The sequence below is a fragment of the Nycticebus coucang genome, chromosome 20, assembly GCF_027406575.1.
Source record: "Nycticebus coucang isolate mNycCou1 chromosome 20, mNycCou1.pri, whole genome shotgun sequence".
In the NCBI taxonomy this organism is placed as follows: Eukaryota; Metazoa; Chordata; class Mammalia; order Primates; family Lorisidae; genus Nycticebus; species Nycticebus coucang.
This window is the reverse complement of record NC_069799.1, coordinates 5,946,096-5,967,749: the sequence shown is the minus strand read 5'-3', so window position 1 is coordinate 5,967,749 and position 21,654 is coordinate 5,946,096. Positions and strand designations below refer to the sequence as shown.

General features: G+C 35.5%; 1 protein-coding gene across 1 annotated transcript in view; it reads right to left on the bottom strand.

Annotated features, from left to right (window-relative positions):
* Positions 1–10,159: 10,159 nt before the first annotated feature.
* The window catches only part of LOC128573098 (inactive N-acetylated-alpha-linked acidic dipeptidase-like protein 2), an 85,188-nt gene continuing 73,693 nt past the window's right edge, over positions 10,160–21,654 (bottom strand). Inside the window, exon 5 of the mRNA XM_053573294.1 lies at positions 10,160–10,627. Coding sequence (XP_053429269.1) covers positions 10,429–10,627 — 199 coding nt within the window. The 3' untranslated portion in view covers positions 10,160–10,428. The remainder of the gene's footprint in view (positions 10,628–21,654) is intronic.

The following is a 21,654-nucleotide window of genomic DNA, read 5'->3' as shown; positions in this document are numbered from 1 at the left end:
AGTGAATCATGGGGAGTAAAAAGAGTGAAATAGATTTATTGTTCATATGGGGAAAGTTTGAGCATTCTGAATAGAAGATCACAGAAGCCACAACATTCCCTTAAGCCAAGGACTAGTTTAGAGAAAATCCCTAACCCTTTTCAACTCAGTGAAGGCTGAGTGAAGTGAGGAAACTACAGGAGAAAAGTTTGAAGCTTAGCAGAGGTTGGTCACTGCTGGTGGGAATGAAAATTAATACATTACTTTTGGAAAGATGTTTGGAGAACACTTACAGATCTAAAAATAGACCTGCCATTCAATCCTATAATTCCTCTACTAGGCATAGTAGGCATAGAAGACCAAAAATCACATCATAACAAAGATATTTGTACCAGAATGTTTATTGCAGCCATATTCATAATTGCTAAGTCATGGAAGAAGCCCAAGTGCCCATCAATCCACAAATAGATTAATAAATTGTGGTATATGTACACCATGGAATACTATGCAGCCTTAAAGAAGGATGGAGACTTTACCTCTTTCATGTTTACATGGATGGAGCTGAAACATATTCTTCTTAGTAAAGTATCTCAAGAATGGAAGAAAAAGTATCCAGTGTACTCAGCCCTACTATGAAACTAATTTATGGCTTTCACATGAAAGCTATAACCCAGTTATAACCCGAGAATAGGGTTTTATCCTTGGGGCAAGGGAGAAGGTGGGTGTTTCTTCAACATGCTCATCCTCTCAGGAAGGTGCACGGCACCAGCAAAGTTTGGATGCCTCCGAGCAGCCACCTACAAAGGGAAGGGCCGAGAAATCTGTTGCCGCCAGAACATCTCTGTGGGATGGGAGGAGGTGCAGCACCTGTGTTTTCTCCCATAGGAGGAAGAGAGAAGGATGAAGCTTGAGCCAACACAGCAGCCTTGAGGATGCTGCTGGTGATGGTGCCAGTCAGGGTGCCCGCCCTGTGCCCCTCCGGGGGATTTCCCACTCCCATTACTATAGTCTTCAGCTATAGAATTTCTGTTTTGTCCTTTCCTGTATGTTCTGTACCTTGTGTGTGTATATTTTGCTTTGTTCCTATTCATCTTCTTGATTTGTCTAGTTGATTGCGTGTTCTCACTGAGCTTCTTCAAAAGAAATATTTAATTCATTACTAGGTAATTCCTAGATCTACATTTTTCAGGAACCGATTACTTGTTTTATTTCAGGAATCGAGATTTGTTTTATTCCTCTGAAAGGGTTCTATTTCCCTGATTTTTCTTGTAGTTTTGCATCACTTTGAAGACGTATCTTCCCTTTCCACTTTTTATGGACTGGATTAGGTGGGAAAAGACCTTCCCCGGTCTTCCCAGCTAGAGATTCTGGGAGCTTCTCCCACTTTTTCTTTGTGTGTGTCTTCTTAAAATGTCGGACCCATCAATTGGTAAGTGGGACGATTCTATTATTTTTCTCAGGAACCTGCAGGCTCTTGTTCCTTCGTTTGTCTCACTGCTATTCCATGAGCCATGACCTTTGAGCTGTACTCTGCTGTCTCCACCCGCTCCGGGAGAAGGTTTGGATGGAGTGTTTCTTCCCATTGTCACTGAACCGTGCAAGTGGCAGTAAGCTGGGCTGCTCTTTTTCTCAGCTGCCTCTAGGCATCTGAATTATGCCAGTTCCATCACCACTTCAAGTGAGAAAAACTAGGCTAATTAATGCTATTTAATGGAATCCAGGGCAAAATATTATTTTAAGGAAGGAGAAATGTCAAAAGACTTGAATGACATTGAAGTAATGTAAGGTGAGAATTGAAATATAGTCATTAGTCTTAGTGACTTACAATGGCTGCACTTCCTGAAGCAGGATATTATCGACTTCTGATTTCCAACTATAATTATTAATAATGCTTCCTTTTTCTTTTAAAACTTGTCCTAATTTGTATAATAAATTATAGTTTGTGTTGCTTCGGGAGGTTATATTGCAACTATTTAAAACTGAATTGGACGGAATCTGAGGAGCACAAGCCAGATTTTCCAAGAACGAGGCTTTAGTTGGAGATAAAAGAAGAACATAGTAATATTGAGCAAATCTGAAAAATGTTTAATTATGAGAGGAGGCAAAAGTTAAGTGCCTAAGCAGAGATGCAGGATGTAGGAAGGCCATTGATTTTGCTATTAGTGTTGTGGATACAGTTCCGTTTTTGTGTTTGAAGCAGGGAGTAAGATGAGCCCCTGAGGGCAGAAGAGAGAGAGGGAAGTGATGACCACGTATGGGAAAGACTCAAAGAGTCCGTGAATTTGGGGGTTAGTGTTAAATAGAGAAAAATTTCAGTTACCCACGTCATTCAGATCAAACAATGTGAAATGAAGAATATTTCCTCAGAGTCTAGCCAGGATGTTTAAATGAGAAAGGATTTGGGGGGGAAACCCCAGATAGCCCAGTACTGATGTCCCTTGCTTTTTTTTTCTCAGCATGCCTATTTTGCCAAGAAATCTGTTGAGATTTTACTTTTTCTTCTTATTTCTTTTTGTTTTTGAGAGAAATAGAAACAAACCATAGTAGTTTAATCAAAGCCAAACTTAAAAACATGATTTATGATGTCTCCCAGAATCTACAAAGCATGAAATCTTCAGAGGCTAGGAAATATGGAGCCCCATGCAGCAAACTTCTGTGCTATTATGTAGGTTTGAATAATGTTCCACAGAACGAAAATCTGAAATGTCTTTATTAATAAGACTTACTTTGAAAAAAATGGGTTGTGTTTGGTATGTAATGAAGGGTTCTTCCACTGAAAGAGTGAAAACGGTCACAAAGGGATTGAGGGAGGTGAGGCGAAGGGAGAGCCTGGAGGGGAGGTCCATGCGGCTGGCAGCTAAACACACTCCTGAAAAAGTGGAGTTGACACAGCTGCTGTCACTTGATGTTAGAACTTGCGACACACCGGCAGGAAAGAAAACCCCAAGTCTAGAGGAGGAGAGGGGAGGAGAGCAGGGTGACTGGAGGGACCTCACCTAATGCACGTCATTGAGGTGCTCAGCCATCCCCCCGGGAAGAGCTCAGCTACAACGTGAACTTCACCTTAGAAGTGAAAACAGTGCAGCCTAAACATACTAATAACCAGTTCATTCTGCATATGTAAAATATTGTACATTTGGTCATAAAAAACACAGTATGTCAATGACTTTTACTTGCATTTAATACTTTTGGAATGGCATTTTAAAGATTCCCATTTCACTGTACATACTCATTACATTTATGATCAGAACATATTTTTTTAAAAGATGCCTTCATTTCATAGTACTATTGCTTTCAGTTATGTGCAAATTTTTAAGGAATTGAAGTATAAAATGTGCACTGATATTATTAATGGATGTAGTATCCTAATCCATTTTGTCACTCAAAATCACAACATGCGTTCATAAGTAAGCTGTGTATTAAGTCATTAAGTAATACATACGAAGTTATAAAATAAGCTGAGATCACACTTGAATTAAGTACAGAAAGTGCTGAGTTTCTGATGAGCTCCACACATTAGAGAAACTGGACATTCAACCAAACACAGTACTTAGAAAACTGCAGGCACAGGCCCCTAAATCCATACCGTTATCAATCAATCCCACAGCAAAGACAAGGACAAGGAAGATCTCTGTACAGTGGAAAGATTTCTGAATCACAGATAATCATCAAATATTTTGAACAAAACAACGTAAACAGAACAGTGCAATTGAGTAATTGAGACACTTTATGGGAGATATTTGTTTTTAATCAAAGCTAATTTATCTGGAGAAATTATCCTTCAAATTTTAGCCCAAATTGATTTCTAGATATTTTCCTGCTCATAACCATTCTCTATTTTGGAGGCATTATTATTATTATTATTATACTGCTGAGAAATTTCACTCACAAAAGTTTAAAAACTTGCTATATTGCAGACATGATTAAAATATTAAATGCAGTTGTATATTAACATTCCAAGCACATATAAAACTATTGTCAAAATGACCTCTTGATTTTGTAGTTGTCCATTAAAACAAATTAGCCCTTCACAGTGTTTAGAAATTCTTTTTTTTCTTTTATGAATACCTTTTTATTTATATTCTCCAAGCAGCAAGTTAGAATGTATGGGATATATTTACCACTAAACCTTTCTGTTTGAAATGTAAACATGAAATCATCTAATAGAGTACTATCTCAGCCACTAAAGAGAATTATTTATAACATCTTCAGGATATAATTATGTGAACTATACTCAGCCATCTGGGCATTTTGCTTTCTGCAGACAACTTGCAATAACATAGTAAAAACATTTTTTGCCTGTGTTTGTTCCTCATTTGAAACAGATATTCTTAAATTGTCTTTATAGTGTAATAGCATTTTTTCTAACTTTTCAAAGGAAAAGTAATATTTGCAGCAGCTTGATATAAAGTAAATAAAAGTTATTAATATTATTAAAACTACAGCATATACTGAAAGCATCCAAGAGATTTAAAGATAAAACACAGACCAAACAGTGACCATCTGCATGGTAACATAATGAATAACGTTTCTTTGAAGAAATTGAAGGAATTATAATTACTGAGCAGGCCAGATAATTAAAAAATTACACATTTTGATTGAAAAATACATGCAGTTCATTAAAATAGGGACTCTAACTCCACTTCTCTAGCTAAGCTTCTATCCAGATGCCAAGTTTGTACTTTAATTAGAACAAAAGACCGACATTAACTTCATTGCAATGTAATAATTCATATTAATGATTGTATATTAATCTCTTGAGCTTGCAGAAATACAGCACATGACATATGGCAGAGTACAGGCACCTGTGCGGTCCTCTGGGGATTGAGATGGTGCATATTAATTAGCCCCTGGAAAAGAAAATCTGTTTCCCTCTGAGAAACACCACCTCAGTGCTCATTGGCTTAAGACATCACGGAAATTAGATGAAATACTGTTAGGCTGTGTCCACGCTCATTAAAGCTTTGTCTAGATGTAAGCACTGACACAATTGCTTCTGAGTTAATTCTTTTATTTTTAATTTTTTTATATTTCTGAGAAAGAATCTCACTATGTCACCCTGAGTAGAGTGCTGTGGCTTCAAAGCTTACAGCAACCTCAAACTCTTGGGCTTAAGTGATCCTTTGCCTCGACCTCCCAACTAGCTGGGACTACAGGCACCCGCCACAACACCTGGCTATTTTTAGAGATGGAGTCTCACTCTTGCTCAGGGTGGTCTCACACTCCTGACATCAGAAGACCCACCTATGTCCGCCTCTCAGAGTGCTAGGATTACAGGCGTGAGCCACAGTGCCCGGCCCTGAGTTAATTCTTGACTGGAATCCTGCCTAAGAAATTAGAGTAACCATATATTTCTTTGGTCTTGATGATTGAACTTTTGCTGAAAATATCAAAATTACCATTTTGGTTACAGAAAACTATACATTACATAATTCAAACACAAAATAACCTAACCAAAAGAGTCACATTTGAAGCAGCTTCTTTTTCATAAATGCTGCCTGAAACTGCCTCAGTTTTACCCTTTGCTTTGTAAATTCAGTTCCAGTCCAAACATGAGATTATTAACATCTGTAAGAAGTCTGTCTTCTTGCACTAAGTAAGGTATCAAGATTCATATATGCTAAAGGCACTTTCGTGTACATCTTTGAAAGATAATGGAGAGGTATTATGGAGCTAAAACTCTGGCTGATTAACGGATATATTCATACAGAGACAGAGTTTAAAATTACTCCTCAGGAAAAAATGTCTAATGTCAGGATATGTACAGAAATAGTAAGCTGAAAATTGAGTAGATGTGGCAATGACCGGAAAAGGTTACATTTTACAAATTTTGTTTGTTGCTCTTCTTCAAATTTATGTCCCTCAAAATTGCAAATTACAGAAAACATTAAAATTCTGAATTACATAAAACAAACCCCTTAACTGAAAGGCATCTTCAGGGCACTCAGGACTCTGAAGCTTTCCAAGGCCATTCAGAACAGCAGGTTCTTCTAAGGAGGCTTTTTTAAGTTAGTAACTTAAACTCATAAAAGAAATACTAATTCTCTGCTGTGGCTGAACAGAGTGTTTCCTTTCTCAAATATCATGTTGCTTGTTTGTTTTTCCCTACATCGCATCCATGGCCCTGTAACGAAGCTATTATATTGCTGATGTGTTTATTGCACTATATGGGCCCACTTCCTTTCCACTCAACATATGGATTGGCAGTTTAAAATAATTTCTGTTAAGCAAATGTGCGGCTAAGGCACATTTATTTAAATAGCCTATTAAACCAATGAGACGACAATGTGTTCCCCTCAGAGAAAGCTTAATTTTTGTAGTAATTAATTACACATATCACAGAAATGTCCCATGAGAACATTTTTGGCTAGGTCTACCAATTTATTGTGCAAATAATTATAGTTTTTCATTTGAGGTAAAGATGCTGGTTCATTATTAGGAACATGGTAACAAATCATCATTTATTATTTTTTTTAACACTTTCAAGTTGGGAAAAATACTATATGCTATATATTTTTGATATAAAAAGTCAGTTATTCTGAATTTTTAAGAATATAAAGCCTTGGTTTTAAGTCACAGCACTTGCTCTTTTTTTCTTCCCCATTCTAGGGAAATTATACAGGCATGTGGAGAAATACATTTTAACACTTGTGGCTTCTGGTTTCTTGGTACTATTTGTAAATCTGGTTGTCACCATGTTCTACAACGGTGCACTTACTTTTAAGGCTCTATAAGTATCTTTAATCTTACCTCCATTTTTAAACCATTGTTGGAGTGAGCTGCTATCACCAACAATGACATAATTTGTTTCCTTAAATTCCTTCATTATAACAAAGAAGTGATAGACCGCACGGTCTGATCAGATTGTTCTGATGCTTTTTGCAGAATTCACTGTGAAGAATATGGGCCTGGATCCACCACCAAAAACTATACCTCTCTTTTTCTCAAGTATCTCAACCTAGTTTTCTCATTTTTAAAATAATGAGTTGTCATGGGGATTGAATTAGGATAAAAAAAACCACATGGAAAAAGTCTAGAACAGGGCCTAGATCATTGCCTGCCCAGATATTAGCGAAGCTGAGTCCTTTTTTGAGGGATAAAATAGGTCCTATTTTTTTCCTTTTAATGGTAACATTAGCAGCAAGGCTTCCATTCTTTCTTTTAATTGTGATTCTTCAGTTTAGATATGCTTTCAACTAATGTTTTCTTGGCACCTATGATTAATGTAGATTGGAAATTCTTCCACTTAAGCATACATAAGGATCATGTGGAAATCTGGAGGAAGGTCTCTCTACCCAAATTCCATATTTTGAGAAACACTGATTTAGACTGTTGGCTTAAGCATGGGCTCACTTGTCCTCTTATAAAATATTTTGCTTAATGTCTTCTTCCTGACTTGGGGCATCATGTGGAGACTCTCCCCATTTCCTCCCAAGGATCCAATCTTTTTGTCCTTGGCCTGGATTCACCGGCAGTTTTGTTTATAAGGGATCGTCAAAGAATGAACTAGCTTTGAATTAGGAGCCACCCACCCCAGTCCACCCAATATCTGATAGAATGGCTGGTTCCATGGAATGCCCTGGAAAGATCCTCTCTCACCCTGTCTCCTCGGGGTGGGAGCAGGATGCACTGATTAGAAAGCTAGAAGATTCAGCGCCAGCATTCCTTCCATCGTTAACTAAACACACTATGTCCAGGTTTCCCAGTCACCGTGGGTTCAGTCACTGCATCTCATGGAGGTGATGATCCTTTTCTAGCTGATGGAAAGACAAAGTGTAGACCAGAATGTCTCTGAGGCTTCTCCTGACCCTAAGATCTATACTTTTCCTCCAAGTGTGAACTGCGGTGTTCCTGTCTAAACATAGATCGTGGGTACACATTGGCCACATTTTCTTGGGAGGATAATTATTAATGATTTATTATTTCTCGAGACAATTCTACATATAAAGAATTGTGAGAAATACCAGGTACGCAGATGTCTCAGCAACATTGTAAACCCACTATCAATTCATGTAACACTCGCTATTAACTTGCTCAAGATTTTCTTTACTTGGATCAATTGGAAGGGAAATAAAATAATATAAATTTGGAGGAATCCTGAGGTAATCAGACCACAGCAGTAATGTTGCTAAAGGTTTGTTGCAGTCAAAGATCTAGAGCAGCATCTACAGAGAACTTGGACATGTGCTTTCATGACCATGTAGCTTCACATAATCTCTAACATAGATTAATACAAATGTATTAGTCCATAGTCTAATAGCAAATACCATATGATTTATAAGTGAAGGATACAAAATAAGATTTCTATGTAGGCAATGTGACTTAGGTGCACAGGCTTTTTTTTTTGGTAGAGACAGAGTCTCACTTTATGGCCCTCAGTAGAGTGCTGTGGCCTCACACAGCTCACAGCAACCTCCAACTCCTGGGCTTAAGCGATTCTCTTGCCTCAGCCTCCCAAGTAGCTGGGACACAATGCCCGGCTATGGTGCACAGCCTTTAAACAAAGACGAAGGAGAAAAGCTTTTCCTCCTCTCAGTGCAATTTTGGGTTATAAGCACGAATGCATTTTAGGATTTTCTTGTAAAATGATAAACTATCACACCAACAATAGTTCACCATTTTGTTTTCAATCCAAAGCCAAATGAGCAAGAGAGAACTCATGTCAAGATAGGCAGAAGCCTGATCCTTTTAGACCCCTCCTAAATACCAAGAATACATGGAAAATATTCTTAAAGAATACATTAGCTAAAAAAAAAAAATAAAATTGTAAGGTGGTTCCATCTCTTATGCAAAAAAATGCACACATGGGAAACTTAAATGAAAATGGATTTCTGTTTGAATCACCTAGTCAATTGCCTCAGTTCTCGACTTTGCCTTGAGCATGTAGATGTCGTTTGTAGTAGGAAGAATCCATACTGACTAATTCCCTCCCCTCAATTTTAGTTTTCCTTTACACTAAGGCTAGGTGTATGGTTATCCACAAAAAGGGAAGATTCAGACACAAAGCGACTTGGGCAGTGCTGTTCTGGTGGTGTGTAAGGCGAAGGTATGTTTGAGTATTGAGTTAGGTCGAGAAAATTCTTATCAACTATTTTGAGGATGCATTTTTTTAAGGGGAATTGCAAGAATGCTTTCAAATCAATTTCTAAAGATAAAGTTTAGACTAAAAGTTTAACCTGCCTTCTAAGAAGCAGAATTTTAGGGTTTCAAGGAATAATGACACTAATGCTGTTCAGTGACAATGTCAACAAGAAAAGCTTAACCCAGGTATGGGAGAGACTCTCTCTTGCCACAGCACTGTGTAAAATTAAAAGCATGGGCATGTTCCACGTTTCCATCTTAGTCACAATTAAGGTTAAGGAAGAAATAAATTCCCAATGTTTCTTTATAGAATTAAGGAATTTTATTAATAAAAATAAACTACTTCTTTTACAGTAATTCATTTTTGCCAGAGGCAGAAGCAGCAATTTGATGCTTTATAAGGTATTTTTGGTTTTCAAAGAAAAACTTTGCTACCTTCCTTTGTGGGTATCATACGTATTCTGTGGGAACTGCCTTCCCGCAAGGAGTTTCAGGAAAGGCACAAGGAAGAAACACGATATGAGATGCTTTCATTTTAGAATAGCTTCTGTTTCAGTGGTTCCAACAGAAAAGAAATATGAAATATTTTTCTTTCTCATAAGATGTACATCACTCCTAAAATTCTTACAAAATCAACTGAGGCAAATTAGAGGTTTCAAAGCTAGTTACTTTACAAGTTGTTAGAAAAAAATTTGCATTTAAATTACTCTGTGCAGCTACCTTGAGATTTTTCCCTGGAATGTTTATGGCTCTTTCTTTCACTAATACTTAAAAAATATAATTTCATAAGCAGTATATTACTACATCTAGTTGTTAAGAAGAGGAACTTCATTTCATAAAACAGAAACATTCAAAGTGGTTTCAGTCAATGAATCACTCAGAATACTTGAATTCTTCATTTTGAATACTTAATAGTGAAGTTAATCTGACACCAAATCAACTCTCCATTTCTATTACAGAAATTAGGTTATTAATAGCTCTATCAGAGGAAATAACTTGTGCTCCCATGTATTCTGCCCATAGGAGCAAGATCGTCCAGAACTTACAACTTACCCCCACCCCCGTCCCAGAATAGTTCATATATATATATATGTGTAAAAATACAGCAAATTTTTTTTCAATACATAAATCTTAAGTATTATTTCAGTAACTTGCTCTTATATATTCAGAAATGTAGATATCAGAAAAATATTAAATGTGCAAAATGCTCTTTTCATATTTACATTTAAAAAATACAATGTAATAATAGGTTTACACTTGTCAAAAAACCATTGGGGGAAACAAGACTTTCATGTCAGAAAATCTGGTCAGATGAGAGCTTTTGCTGGTGGAATAGTAAACACACATTTCAAAATTCTGAGCGTTTTCTCAGTTCTTTCCAACCAAGACACTCTTGAACACATCAAGTCCTGCTTTGAAGTAAACCTGAGCAGAATTAATGCTGTTCAACACCTCTGATAGAGCTTCTTGAAGGGTCTTATTTGATGCAAGTGGCTTGCAGTGCTCCCAAGCCTCCACAAGTGTTGAAAATTGGCTTTTCTTCTCATCAAGGTGGTACAGGATGTTTCTGAAAATAAATACAGAATGTATAAACATTGTATGCACAATGCCATCTTTGTGCAATACACCATATGAATATTTCCAAGAATCAGTGATGTTTGCAGACATGAAGAAGAAATTATAAAAATGCAATATCACTATTTTTCAATCCCTAAAGTTTTAATGGATTTAGATATTGATTACCAGTAGTTTCCCATCTTGATGAGGAAAAGAGAGAGAGTGAATCATACATGATGTGCCTCCTGATAGGAATAGATAACAGCATCCATGAAATAGAATAAAGTAGTTTTGGTAAAATAAATTGAATCTGGATCATGTGTAGTTTCTAGATCCAGTTGTTAATATATACAAAATACAGATAAATATGGTAAATGATACCATGGTGTGTCATCAGAAACATACCAACTGTGGAAAACTTTATACGACCAATGATTTAGTTTATTCAACAAAAAATTACAATAATAAAATATTTAAAAACAAAAAAACCCTGTAGATGTAGTTTCCCAGTCTCGCCGTCCTGATAGTTAGGGCAGATAATGTTCTCTTACGGTCCGTCCTACACACTGTGAGATTCCTGCACATCCCTGGCCTCCACGCACCAGGCAGCAGTTGTAAAACCCCAAGTAACCTAACAGGGCAAAATTAAGAATCACTGTATTAAACCTAAAATTATCAACCAGTATGGACTTTACTGGGCCTTTATTCATACAAACCATTTAAAATATGAAAACTAGTAGAAAATTGAATACTGATCATTGGTTCACATTAAGAATTTGTTAATGTTTTAGGTGTGATAATGGTATCATCAATATGTTTTCAAAAAGTTCTTACCTTCCAGAAATACATACGATGATAGCTGCAAGTAAAATGTTATTATCTAGATTTTGCTTCAAAATATTTGGAAGGAAGATGAATGAGTGGAGTTAGAGATGATGAAGCTGGACACAACTGGCCATCCGCTAGTAATTATTGATTTGTTACACTATGCTCTCCTTCTCTGGTGTATGTTGACGTGTAGAAGACAATCTTCTTACAAGTTTGGGGCATGTAACACGGTGATGCCCTGTAACTAAGCCTAATTGCTGAGAATGAGAAAGTTAGTCTGGGAAAGTCTAAGACCACCTTTACTCATTTATACAAAAAGATGCATTTTGGCAGAAAGTTGTGTATTATTGCAAATCCCAACCCCAAATAGCTGAAATTCTGTGCTGTGACAAATGAAGCATATATGTAAATAGTTGGAATACGTTTACCTATCTGTCATAGCAGAGATGTAAGATGCGGTGATAACAAATGATAGGCAGCTACTAGGAAAAGTCATAAAAGGCCCATAAGGGGATATATTTGAACTGTACTTTAAAAGGATGATGGGAGTTACTAGTTTCTAGTTTCCTACTAGCTACTAGGACAGGAAAGGATCCAGAAGAGGTGAAGACAATGTCCTACACAGTGGAAACTATGAAACAGATGATGTTCTCAGTGAAATTAATATCTGCATTTCTGTATGACCAGAGCATAGGGCCAGGGTTGGGAGCTCCAGAAGAGATGGGAAAACAAGTCAGGACGGTATCATACAGGGCCTGGTGGACCAGGGTAAGGAGATTAGGCTTCCCATTACGGGTATATGAAACCAGTGAAACGTTCTAAGCAAGAAAGAGAAGCAATTCGATTTTGTTTTGAAATAATAACTTTGGTTGTAATATAAAGCCTGGAGAACAGAAGACCATTTAGTCGAGATGAAAATTGATGGAGTCTTATGTTACACGGAGATGGCAGGGTTTGAGAATATGAAGTTAGGGCCACAGCCCAAAATGTGATTAATTTATAATGTTCCTAGCACTAACCTTGACTCTGTAGACTTCTAGATCACTGTTTCCTATGAAACATGTCACCGTGACTGCTCTGTAGGGGGTAATATGTGGTGACATCTGCCTGATGGCTCAGCCCATAAGCCTGCAAGTCACCTCTTTTCCTTATGAACCCAACTGGTCTCTGAGACCCACGTCTCCACCTCACCTGTGTCTTTTCTGTTGTGGTCCCTGATCTTGCTGCTTTGCATTTCATGGTTGAGAATATGTTACTTCTTCATCAAGTCTAATTCACTGCTTTCAGCATAGAGGGTCTTCAGTTATGGTGATTTAATTTACTTAAATTTTTGTCAGACTTAGATCACTGCTCTGAACTTAGTAGATCCTCAGTATTATTGGAATAAGTTACATGAATTCATTTTGCATCAATTTATTATTGCATCAAACTTTAAGCTCTTATTTCAGAACAGTATATTTTCTGTCTTTAGAGAGAAATTTCAATTGAATACATTGTAAGCGGCAGTGAGGAAAGAAGACCCTTGAATGGAGAGATTATTTCAATAATTTTTTGCAAAACAGGTCATTTGAATGAGAACAGGCCCTAATTTGACATCCTTGACCTTTGTGCAGGCAAGTAAACTTGGCATTGTATTAAGTAGACAGAGCAGTAAAAGAAACATACTTTCTAGATCAGTGTTCTTCTACCTTGTTTATCTCATAGCACACTTGAACCTAAAGTTAAGCTTCTGTGACCTACTTAAATTATGTTGAAGTAAAAAAAAAAAAAATACTTACTATGCTTTGAACTTCTTTTGAAAATAATTTTATTAATGATCTTTAAAAATGTTTGTGGCATACCTAAGATCCTCTCATGGCACACTAGTGTGCCACCGCAAACCAGTTGAAAAATCACTGCTCTAGATTCTAAATATTATTGTATTCAGGTGTAAACTTTGTACGATGAAAAATATATTCTTTAGCATGGGAGGAGAAAACAATACCACCTCCCAAATGGAGCAGCAAGTGGGTTGTGAGCGATGCCCTGGCATGAGCCTCTTTGTGCCTAGGAAATCTGTAGCCCATAGAAGCACAAAAAGAATAGGATGAAATCACCACAAGTGTTGGGGACCACTCCACCTGCCTCATAACCACACCTGCTGGCCGGACCCCTGTTTTGGTCACCTGGCCTGAGTAATGCACCTGGTCACCAGACACAGAACGACACACAAGTGCTCCAGGCTTCAGTTCCACATGAAAAACATGTCAATCTTGTAATAAATACATGTTCAATAAGTACAAAATTAATTCATTATCAAGTACCAAAAATGTCAGGCTACTTTACTCAGAGAATCTTAGCTCTACAGTAGAACAGTCTCTAGAGATTTTCCTTTTGCAATTCCCACAGAATTCACAAGATTGTATTTTTCAGAAGAAGCCTTTCAACCTTGCAAAAGTAATCACATAAGCAATTATTTATGTATGTACATATACAAACGCATACAAGTGTTTCTCTGTATAAAAGTATTAAAGAAGTTTTGAAATCAAAATAACAAACAAAATAGAGAGAATTAATAAAATATCATGAAAATTTCCCTAAATATTAGTTTTATTTCACAAAAATAAGATATCATTAATGGCAGGGAAAAGAAAAGAAACCAAGGAATACAGGGAAAACTTGACCTGACTCCAGAATTCTCCACACTGGAAACAGAACTGCCAGAGAATAGATTCTCATACTCTCGTACAGTCTCTGATGAGCCAGAGCCTGTACAAAAGTTTGTTTTTTCATGGTAACGTAAGTTTTCTCAATTGCCATTCAGGGCAGAGTGAATTTTAGTACCAGGATATCTATCAAATACATTTATATTCATAAATAACTAAACAAAAAATACATATGCATTGATACAAATATATATACATGTATATATACAATGAAGAAAAATGTGTTAAAAATAAAGGTATTTTGAAGTTAGAACATTAAATATGTTTTAATTATTTATTTATTTAAAAGATACTTCTCTCTAGACAAGTTATACTGTTTCACCAATAAGAACAATTACATAGGACAATAAAAGAACATTTTTTACGATATGTGTATTTATAGTTTTGAATTATCTTCCCTTTATCAGTTTCATAATTATGAATTTTTTACATGGCAAATATATTTTCAGAATTTAAGGGTGAAATAGATATTCTCCAGAGCTATACCAAATATTTCCATTCCTTCAGGTTATAAAGCTCAGCATGCTGACAAACAAAAACATTATGACCGTCGTTACCAAAAACTACCTTTTACGCAAGCAATAGCAGTGTAATTAGTATACTGCAGAGAGCTAGTTTAATCACCCTCAGGCTATTACAGTGACTTTTTATATTTTCAAAAACCACTGGCATGAAGTACATTCCAACATATACATTCTATGCTTATTAGATGTTAAATATTAATATTCAATTTAATGATAAGATGATATTAATAAAACATGCCTCATAAAGGTTACAGATTAATCTCTGGGTGGCAATTCATTTAAGCATGAGCAGTCTCCAACACATTTATGTAAAATTTTTACCATAAGTACTATAAAATATCTAGAGAGGTAATGTGAAAGAATCAAAATACATCCTAAAAAGAATACTCAGGTCTAAAGCACAAGAAATACAATGATTAATATTTCTTTAAACTGAAAAGCCATGCATCTATTTCTTACAGACAGGCACAGTGGAGTCTGCAGTGTGTCAACACACTTGCATCTCCCAACCAGTAAGCAACACAGTAACAAGCTTTTATAATGACTGTAAACAAGTCATGTGCACAGAAATGGATCTTTTTTTGGTTTGTGAAGTTCTACAAGGAGCTAAACGCATTTTCCATATGCTACATGATTTAAATAGTAGGCTTATGGCAAGCTATTATAGAAGACAAATGCTCATATCCATTTCTTCTAAAATTGGATACAAATCAGATAAAACTACAGATATTGAGATTCTAGTTGAATGCAAGTGACTAGGATTCTTTTATCACAATGTAAGAGAAAATCTTCATTTTGGGTAGCTGCTAATGTAACTGAAGCTAGCTGATCTTCATTATAATGGTAGAGATCCATTTTTCACCTTGTAAATGCATTAACTTAAAAACAAATTGAGGATAACAAACATATCTTTAAATTTTCATGTGAAAGATCATGTCTCCTACTGAATTTTAGAAGTAGGTCATCTTTTTCAATTTCTCTCTTGTATACTGAAAACCACTTAGCGTCCTGCTCACATAAAATAAATTTCTGTATTTGGAACATTTTCTGAAAAAGTAGCATTACATTATTTTACTTATAATATTTAAATAGAAGACTAAAACAAAAACCCAGTCATGTTTTTACATTTCATCACACATGTTTTCATATGGTGGTTATTTTTAGGAAATTACGTATTTAGCCATTAACTCTGAGTATCCCAGGATCATCTCTGGAGAGCAAAAACTATAATTGTATCATTTTTAATATGCAAATCTTTCTTCCCTTTCAAATATTTCAATTAGATCGATGCTTTGGATGGAAGCTTCTAAGTGAACAGCTCTTTGAATTCTCATGAAGTGTCACCAAAATTGAATCTTAGTCAAAGGGAGCTAAATGATTTCAACAACATATTCTGTATCAGAGAGCTCAAATGTGACTATCATTCTCAATTGTGGACCTATATCTTTCAGATTAGGGAAGATGGAAAATTGATCAATAGTCAAAAGGCTATGTTTGGCAAGAAGGAATGTGAGAAAATTCATTTGACTGGTTTCCATGCCAGGAGTCTGTCCTTTACAACAGGACGGTCTTATATTCCTTAGGGAGCCATTTCTGTTCTTACATACACTGCTTTATCCAATTTAGAAAAGATTCCCTGCAGAAAGAGCGGACTGTTAGCATAGCTCTAATTCAATAAATCACCATCCTATTTGCATACACACAACATGTATCTTAGTACGGCATGTAAAGACATCAGGCCTAATTAAAATATTATTTAATTGAAATCATTTTAGTGGTTATCATGTTTAAAATAATATTAATTCCACTCTTATGCCTATCTTCCTCCATCTGTAACAATTTGGATCTTATAAATGTAATTCATACGTTTTTCTGACCCACACACAACACAAAGAGACCACTGAAAGGAAAGTGTAATATATTATTGATGACACTAATGAAATTACAACACACATCATTCACTTTAATGGGTCTGTTTCAATGACACATCACAGTGACCAGGAAAGAGCAGTGCCAAATTCAGAAACCTAATTAATAATTCCTGGCAGTATCAGTGAAGGAGATGAAGTTTCTTTGCTCAACTGATAAATCTTCTACACTCAACTAAAGCAAAAGAAAACTGAAAAAAAAAAAATTTTTTTTTTGAAACAAAGGCATCTAAAATCTTCATGAGTCATTTCCATGTATGTGAATTAGCAAATTAATGATGGAAATGATGACTCTGTTTCAAATGTTCCTTCTTATAGTCATAAATGAGCACAGGACGCTACCCATTATAAAGCTGAATGAATATTCATTATACTGCCTATTGAAAAACTCCTAAATGAAATCATACTAAATAATAACTCATGTCTTTCAAAACTGACTGGGTACAAATGCTGAATGCCGAGAGAAATTGAGAATCCAGCTCAATTTCTTACAATTGTTACTAATTCTTTTAAGGATTATACTCTCTGCATTCTATAGTTAACAGTGGGTTATGGTATTTATATCTGCACTGACAGAGCACAATGTATGGTTTGGATTTGATAGTTTATTAAATGACTAGCTAAATCTGGAAGACACTGCTAGTAAAATGTACCAAACATTCCTCGTGAGGTATATATTACAAAGTTAGCATAGCTGTATTGATTTATTAAAAGTTTTTAAATCTGTTTACAGAGTGGAAGGTGGGATTTTTTTTTGCATTACACATAAAACACAGTTGAACACTTTTATGGACTGAATGTTTGTGCTCCTCCAAATCCTTATGTTAAACCCCTAACCCTCAAATGACAGTATTTAAAAGTGGGGATTTGGGGGGATAATTAAATTTAGATGTACTCATGTCTCCAGGATGGAATTAGTGCATTATAAGAAAAGGATGAAATGCCACAGCTTCCCCTCTCCAACATATGGAGACTCTGCAAGACAGTAGCCATTTGCAAGCCAGGAATTGTCCTCACCAGAACCCAACTCGGGTTGGCACCCTGATCTTGGACTTCTCAGTCCTGAGAACTGTTAGAAGTAGATATTTGTTGTTTAATTTTGCCCTGTTTATGGTATTATTTTAGGTGGCTTGACCTACAAAAATCATCACAACATGGATACCTTGCTAAGGTATAGCCCAAGAAATGGTGCACAATAATTCTGTTTTGTTTTGTTTTTTCATTATGATCAAATACACAATAGGGCAGATAACCATAGGGAGAGTAAACAATTGTGTTTTCTGCAGTTATTGTAGAGAATTCTCAGTCCACTTAACTGCATTTTTTGTCAAGGGACTTTTCTGGAGTAAGAAGATATTTTTTTAAATATTCAAGGAAACAACTCCCTTTCCACTACACAGTGCTTTATTGTTAACCCACAAAAACTTATATTTCTGCATTTAAAATCATTTTACTACTCCAAAGAGAGCCAGTAATCAGATAAAGGTTAAAATTGTCCTCAGTGCCTTCGAGAATTTGGGGAAGATGGAGATACAGTTGACTACTTTTTTTCCACACTCGTTTAATTGGCTTCTTGTTTTTATTTGTATTTCATCACTGCAATTTTCTTTCCGTCTTACCTCTAACTGCATGTATGAACTAAAATTCAATACTTAGATAAGTCTACTTTTCTTTCTTTACTTACTAGGTATTCATTATCTCTTAGTATTTCAGCCTCCACTCATTAGGTAGGGCCTGTCACCCTACAAGGACAATTTTATTTGAATATCCTACAGGCTCTTGACAATTAACGTAAGAATGCATTTCCTTTAATCTACACTCCAAATATTTGCATTTGCCCTTTCTCCATTATCATTTGTTAGCTCCATTACCTTTGGTAAACAGTCCTGCTCAGGCTATTCCACCAAACAAAAAAGGTGATTCAGCTTTTTTTTTTTTTTTTTAATTTCATTTGTTTTCTAATTCCAATAATGAGAAGGATGGCAACTATTTCTTTTGAAAGTTCACTCTAAAGGAAAAATTTGTAATTTAAACTGTATCTACCCTGTTTCCCCAGAAAATAAGACAGTGTCTTATTTTAAGGTGTGCTCCCAAAGATGCGCTTTGTCTTGTTTTCAGGGGACATCTTATCTTTCCTGTAAGTAGGTCTTATTTTCGGAGGATGTCTTATTTTGGGGGAAACAGGGTATTTAAGCAAAGAGAGTGAGAGCTCTTAATAAACATCTAATATGAGTAAGTTACTGTGGTAGGATGTCAGGGATAGGAAAACGTCTCTATTGGAAGCCAAGCCTATAATGAATAAATTAGTTTTAATACATTTAAAATATGATAAGGTATGAAGTTATTTAATTTTATATTTTATGCATTTTTAATTTTATTCTATGTATATATATTAGAGTGCTAGAAAATACCGCTTTGTTACAAATTAAATATATAAAATATTTAATTTTATATTTTATGCATTTTTAATTTTATTCTATGTATATATATTAGACTGCTAGAAAATACTGCTTTGTTACAAATGTTTTTGTACATCTTACCTCTCTATCATGTACTCTTTATACGCATGTAGTACAAAGTCTATAAATATTCTTTGCCGTGTTCACTGTAGCCCTTATCATTTGAGATGAAAGCTCTGAGGACAGTTTCTGATGGTAACAATTTAACTTGGGTCATCTGATTCCAGATGTCGTAATATTGATTCAGATAACACAATCCTAATTAAACATAAGACTATTTATCAATCAATGGATTATTTCAGAAATATGCATAAGACAATATCTTGGCAGTTACATCTGAAGGGAGATTTTGTGCTGACTTCTAAGAATAGTACTTCCTTCAATTTCTGAAAGAATCAGAAAAAGTTAATCCTGTTTCTCCTTTTGAACAGTATGAGTTATGAATACGAAATCTGTAAAATCAGTATCTTTTCTTCCCACCTGGAGGAAAATCAGCCTTGAGATGAACCTGATACCATGGAAGGCAGAGCTGAAAGATGGAAAGAGACTCTGATAATATGATTACAGTGCTGCATCAAACCAACCTAGAGCCTGCTTTTCCTTTTGATTTTCAGTTGTGAGTCAAGCTACTTCATCCATTACGCCAATTTGAGTAGGGTTTTATATTACTTTCAATCACATGTATCCAGATATGAAACATTAATTACTATAGCCATTAACAACCCAAACATTTTTAATAATGATAGATATGATTTTATTTTGGGCATAAAGAACTTAGATAATTCATTTAGTGGACATGTAAAAATGACTTTCTTGGCATCATAAATTCATAATTTCTATTGAATAGCAAGTATATTAAAGATGATAGGAACATTTCATAATCAACAGAACATTGTAATATTTGCTAAATTTTAGCTAAAAGTAAGTGCAAAGTAGAGCAATTGACCAAACATATGAATTTTGATCACAAAGGTTTAAGGTATTCAATGAAGAACTGTTGTTTTAATGTAAAATTATAAAAAAATGAGAAAGATGACATTTCAAATTGTAAATAATTGTTACAGAAGTTAACACAATAAATACTCATTTTGAAAATGTGGCAAAAATTAATATTTTAAAGGAGCTCTCTGTTAGTTTTCCTTAGGTGAGTAAATTGGCCCACAATTCATTGGTACATCCCCATCTGTAACTGTTTTTGCTAGCATAAAAGAATAAAAATGCCATGGTTTTAATCTGTAAACAAATGCATAAACAATTTACTATATAACTTTTTTTTTTTTTTTTTTTTTTTTTTTGGCCAGAGCCAGGTTTGTACCCACCACCTCTGGTATACGGGGCCAGTGCCCTATTCCTTTGAGCCACAGGCGCCACCCTTCCTATATAAAGTTTTTTTTTAAAGAAGTAAACTCATCTGATTTTGAAGGACTATTAATTTTCTCAAAGTGTAAGTAATAGGCAAATTTGTATTGACCATGTCGAAGTTAATGGTAAAAAAAAAAAAAGAAAAAACAGAAAAAAAATAGAAATGTCAGGTTTTTTGCTTTTGGAAATTTAAAAGGAGATTCATTCATTCATTCACATGCTTAGCCATGAGTCCTCAGATGATTGAAGAGGGTCCTCAGGTACCCCATGCAAAGTAGGTGTGTAGTTGGCTATACCAGTCAGGAACGAATTATGTCTAACTTAAGAATAATATATATATATACATACATATAAAATACATTATATATAATATTTATACATTATATACATATAAATATATGTAAGTGTGTATATATACCCACATATGTATTCAAACATACACTGTATTCAAAGTATTCACAGCTTCTGTCAACTATGCTGTAGTTTATAGAAGTTATAGAAGACACTGGAAATCAGGCAGTAAGCAAGTGAAGCTGGGTATCAGAGTGCTGGAAGGACACCTTTGTGGGATTAGCCCATCTAGGATTTTTTTTTTTATTAGATCATAACTGTGTACATTACTGCAAGTATGGGGTACAATGTGCTGACTCTATATACAATCTAGAATGTTCACATCAAACTGGTCAGCCTATCATTCACCTCACTTATCAATTGTTGTGTTTAGACATTAATACTCTACTGTTAATATATTTGACATGTATACTTGCAATACACACATTAGGTGAGATCCCACGGATTACCCTCCTTCCACCCCCCTGCCCTCCTCTTCTCTCCTTCTTTCTGTGTTTTATCTTTCATGTGAAAGTGTGCATCCTTATATATTGATTCATAATAGTATTGAGTACATTGAGTATTTTTTTTTTTCTATTCTTGAGATACTTTGCTAAGAAGAATAGGACATTGTTGTAGGAGACCCCACCACTGTCAGCACTGCACTGGGAACCTACCTCCACCATGACGGTTTTGCCATCTCTCAACATTCGCTCTGACTCTACAGAGACTTGATTCACTGTCTTGAACTGTCCTGACATCTTGCCTTCACCTTTTTCAGATTTAATGTCTTGGAAGGGAGTCATCCTATTGGCTAAGCTTAGGGCACGTGCCTGGACCTCTAGCTCAAGTATGAAATATCTGGACCCCTTGACTCTACCATAAGAAAAGAGATTCTGCT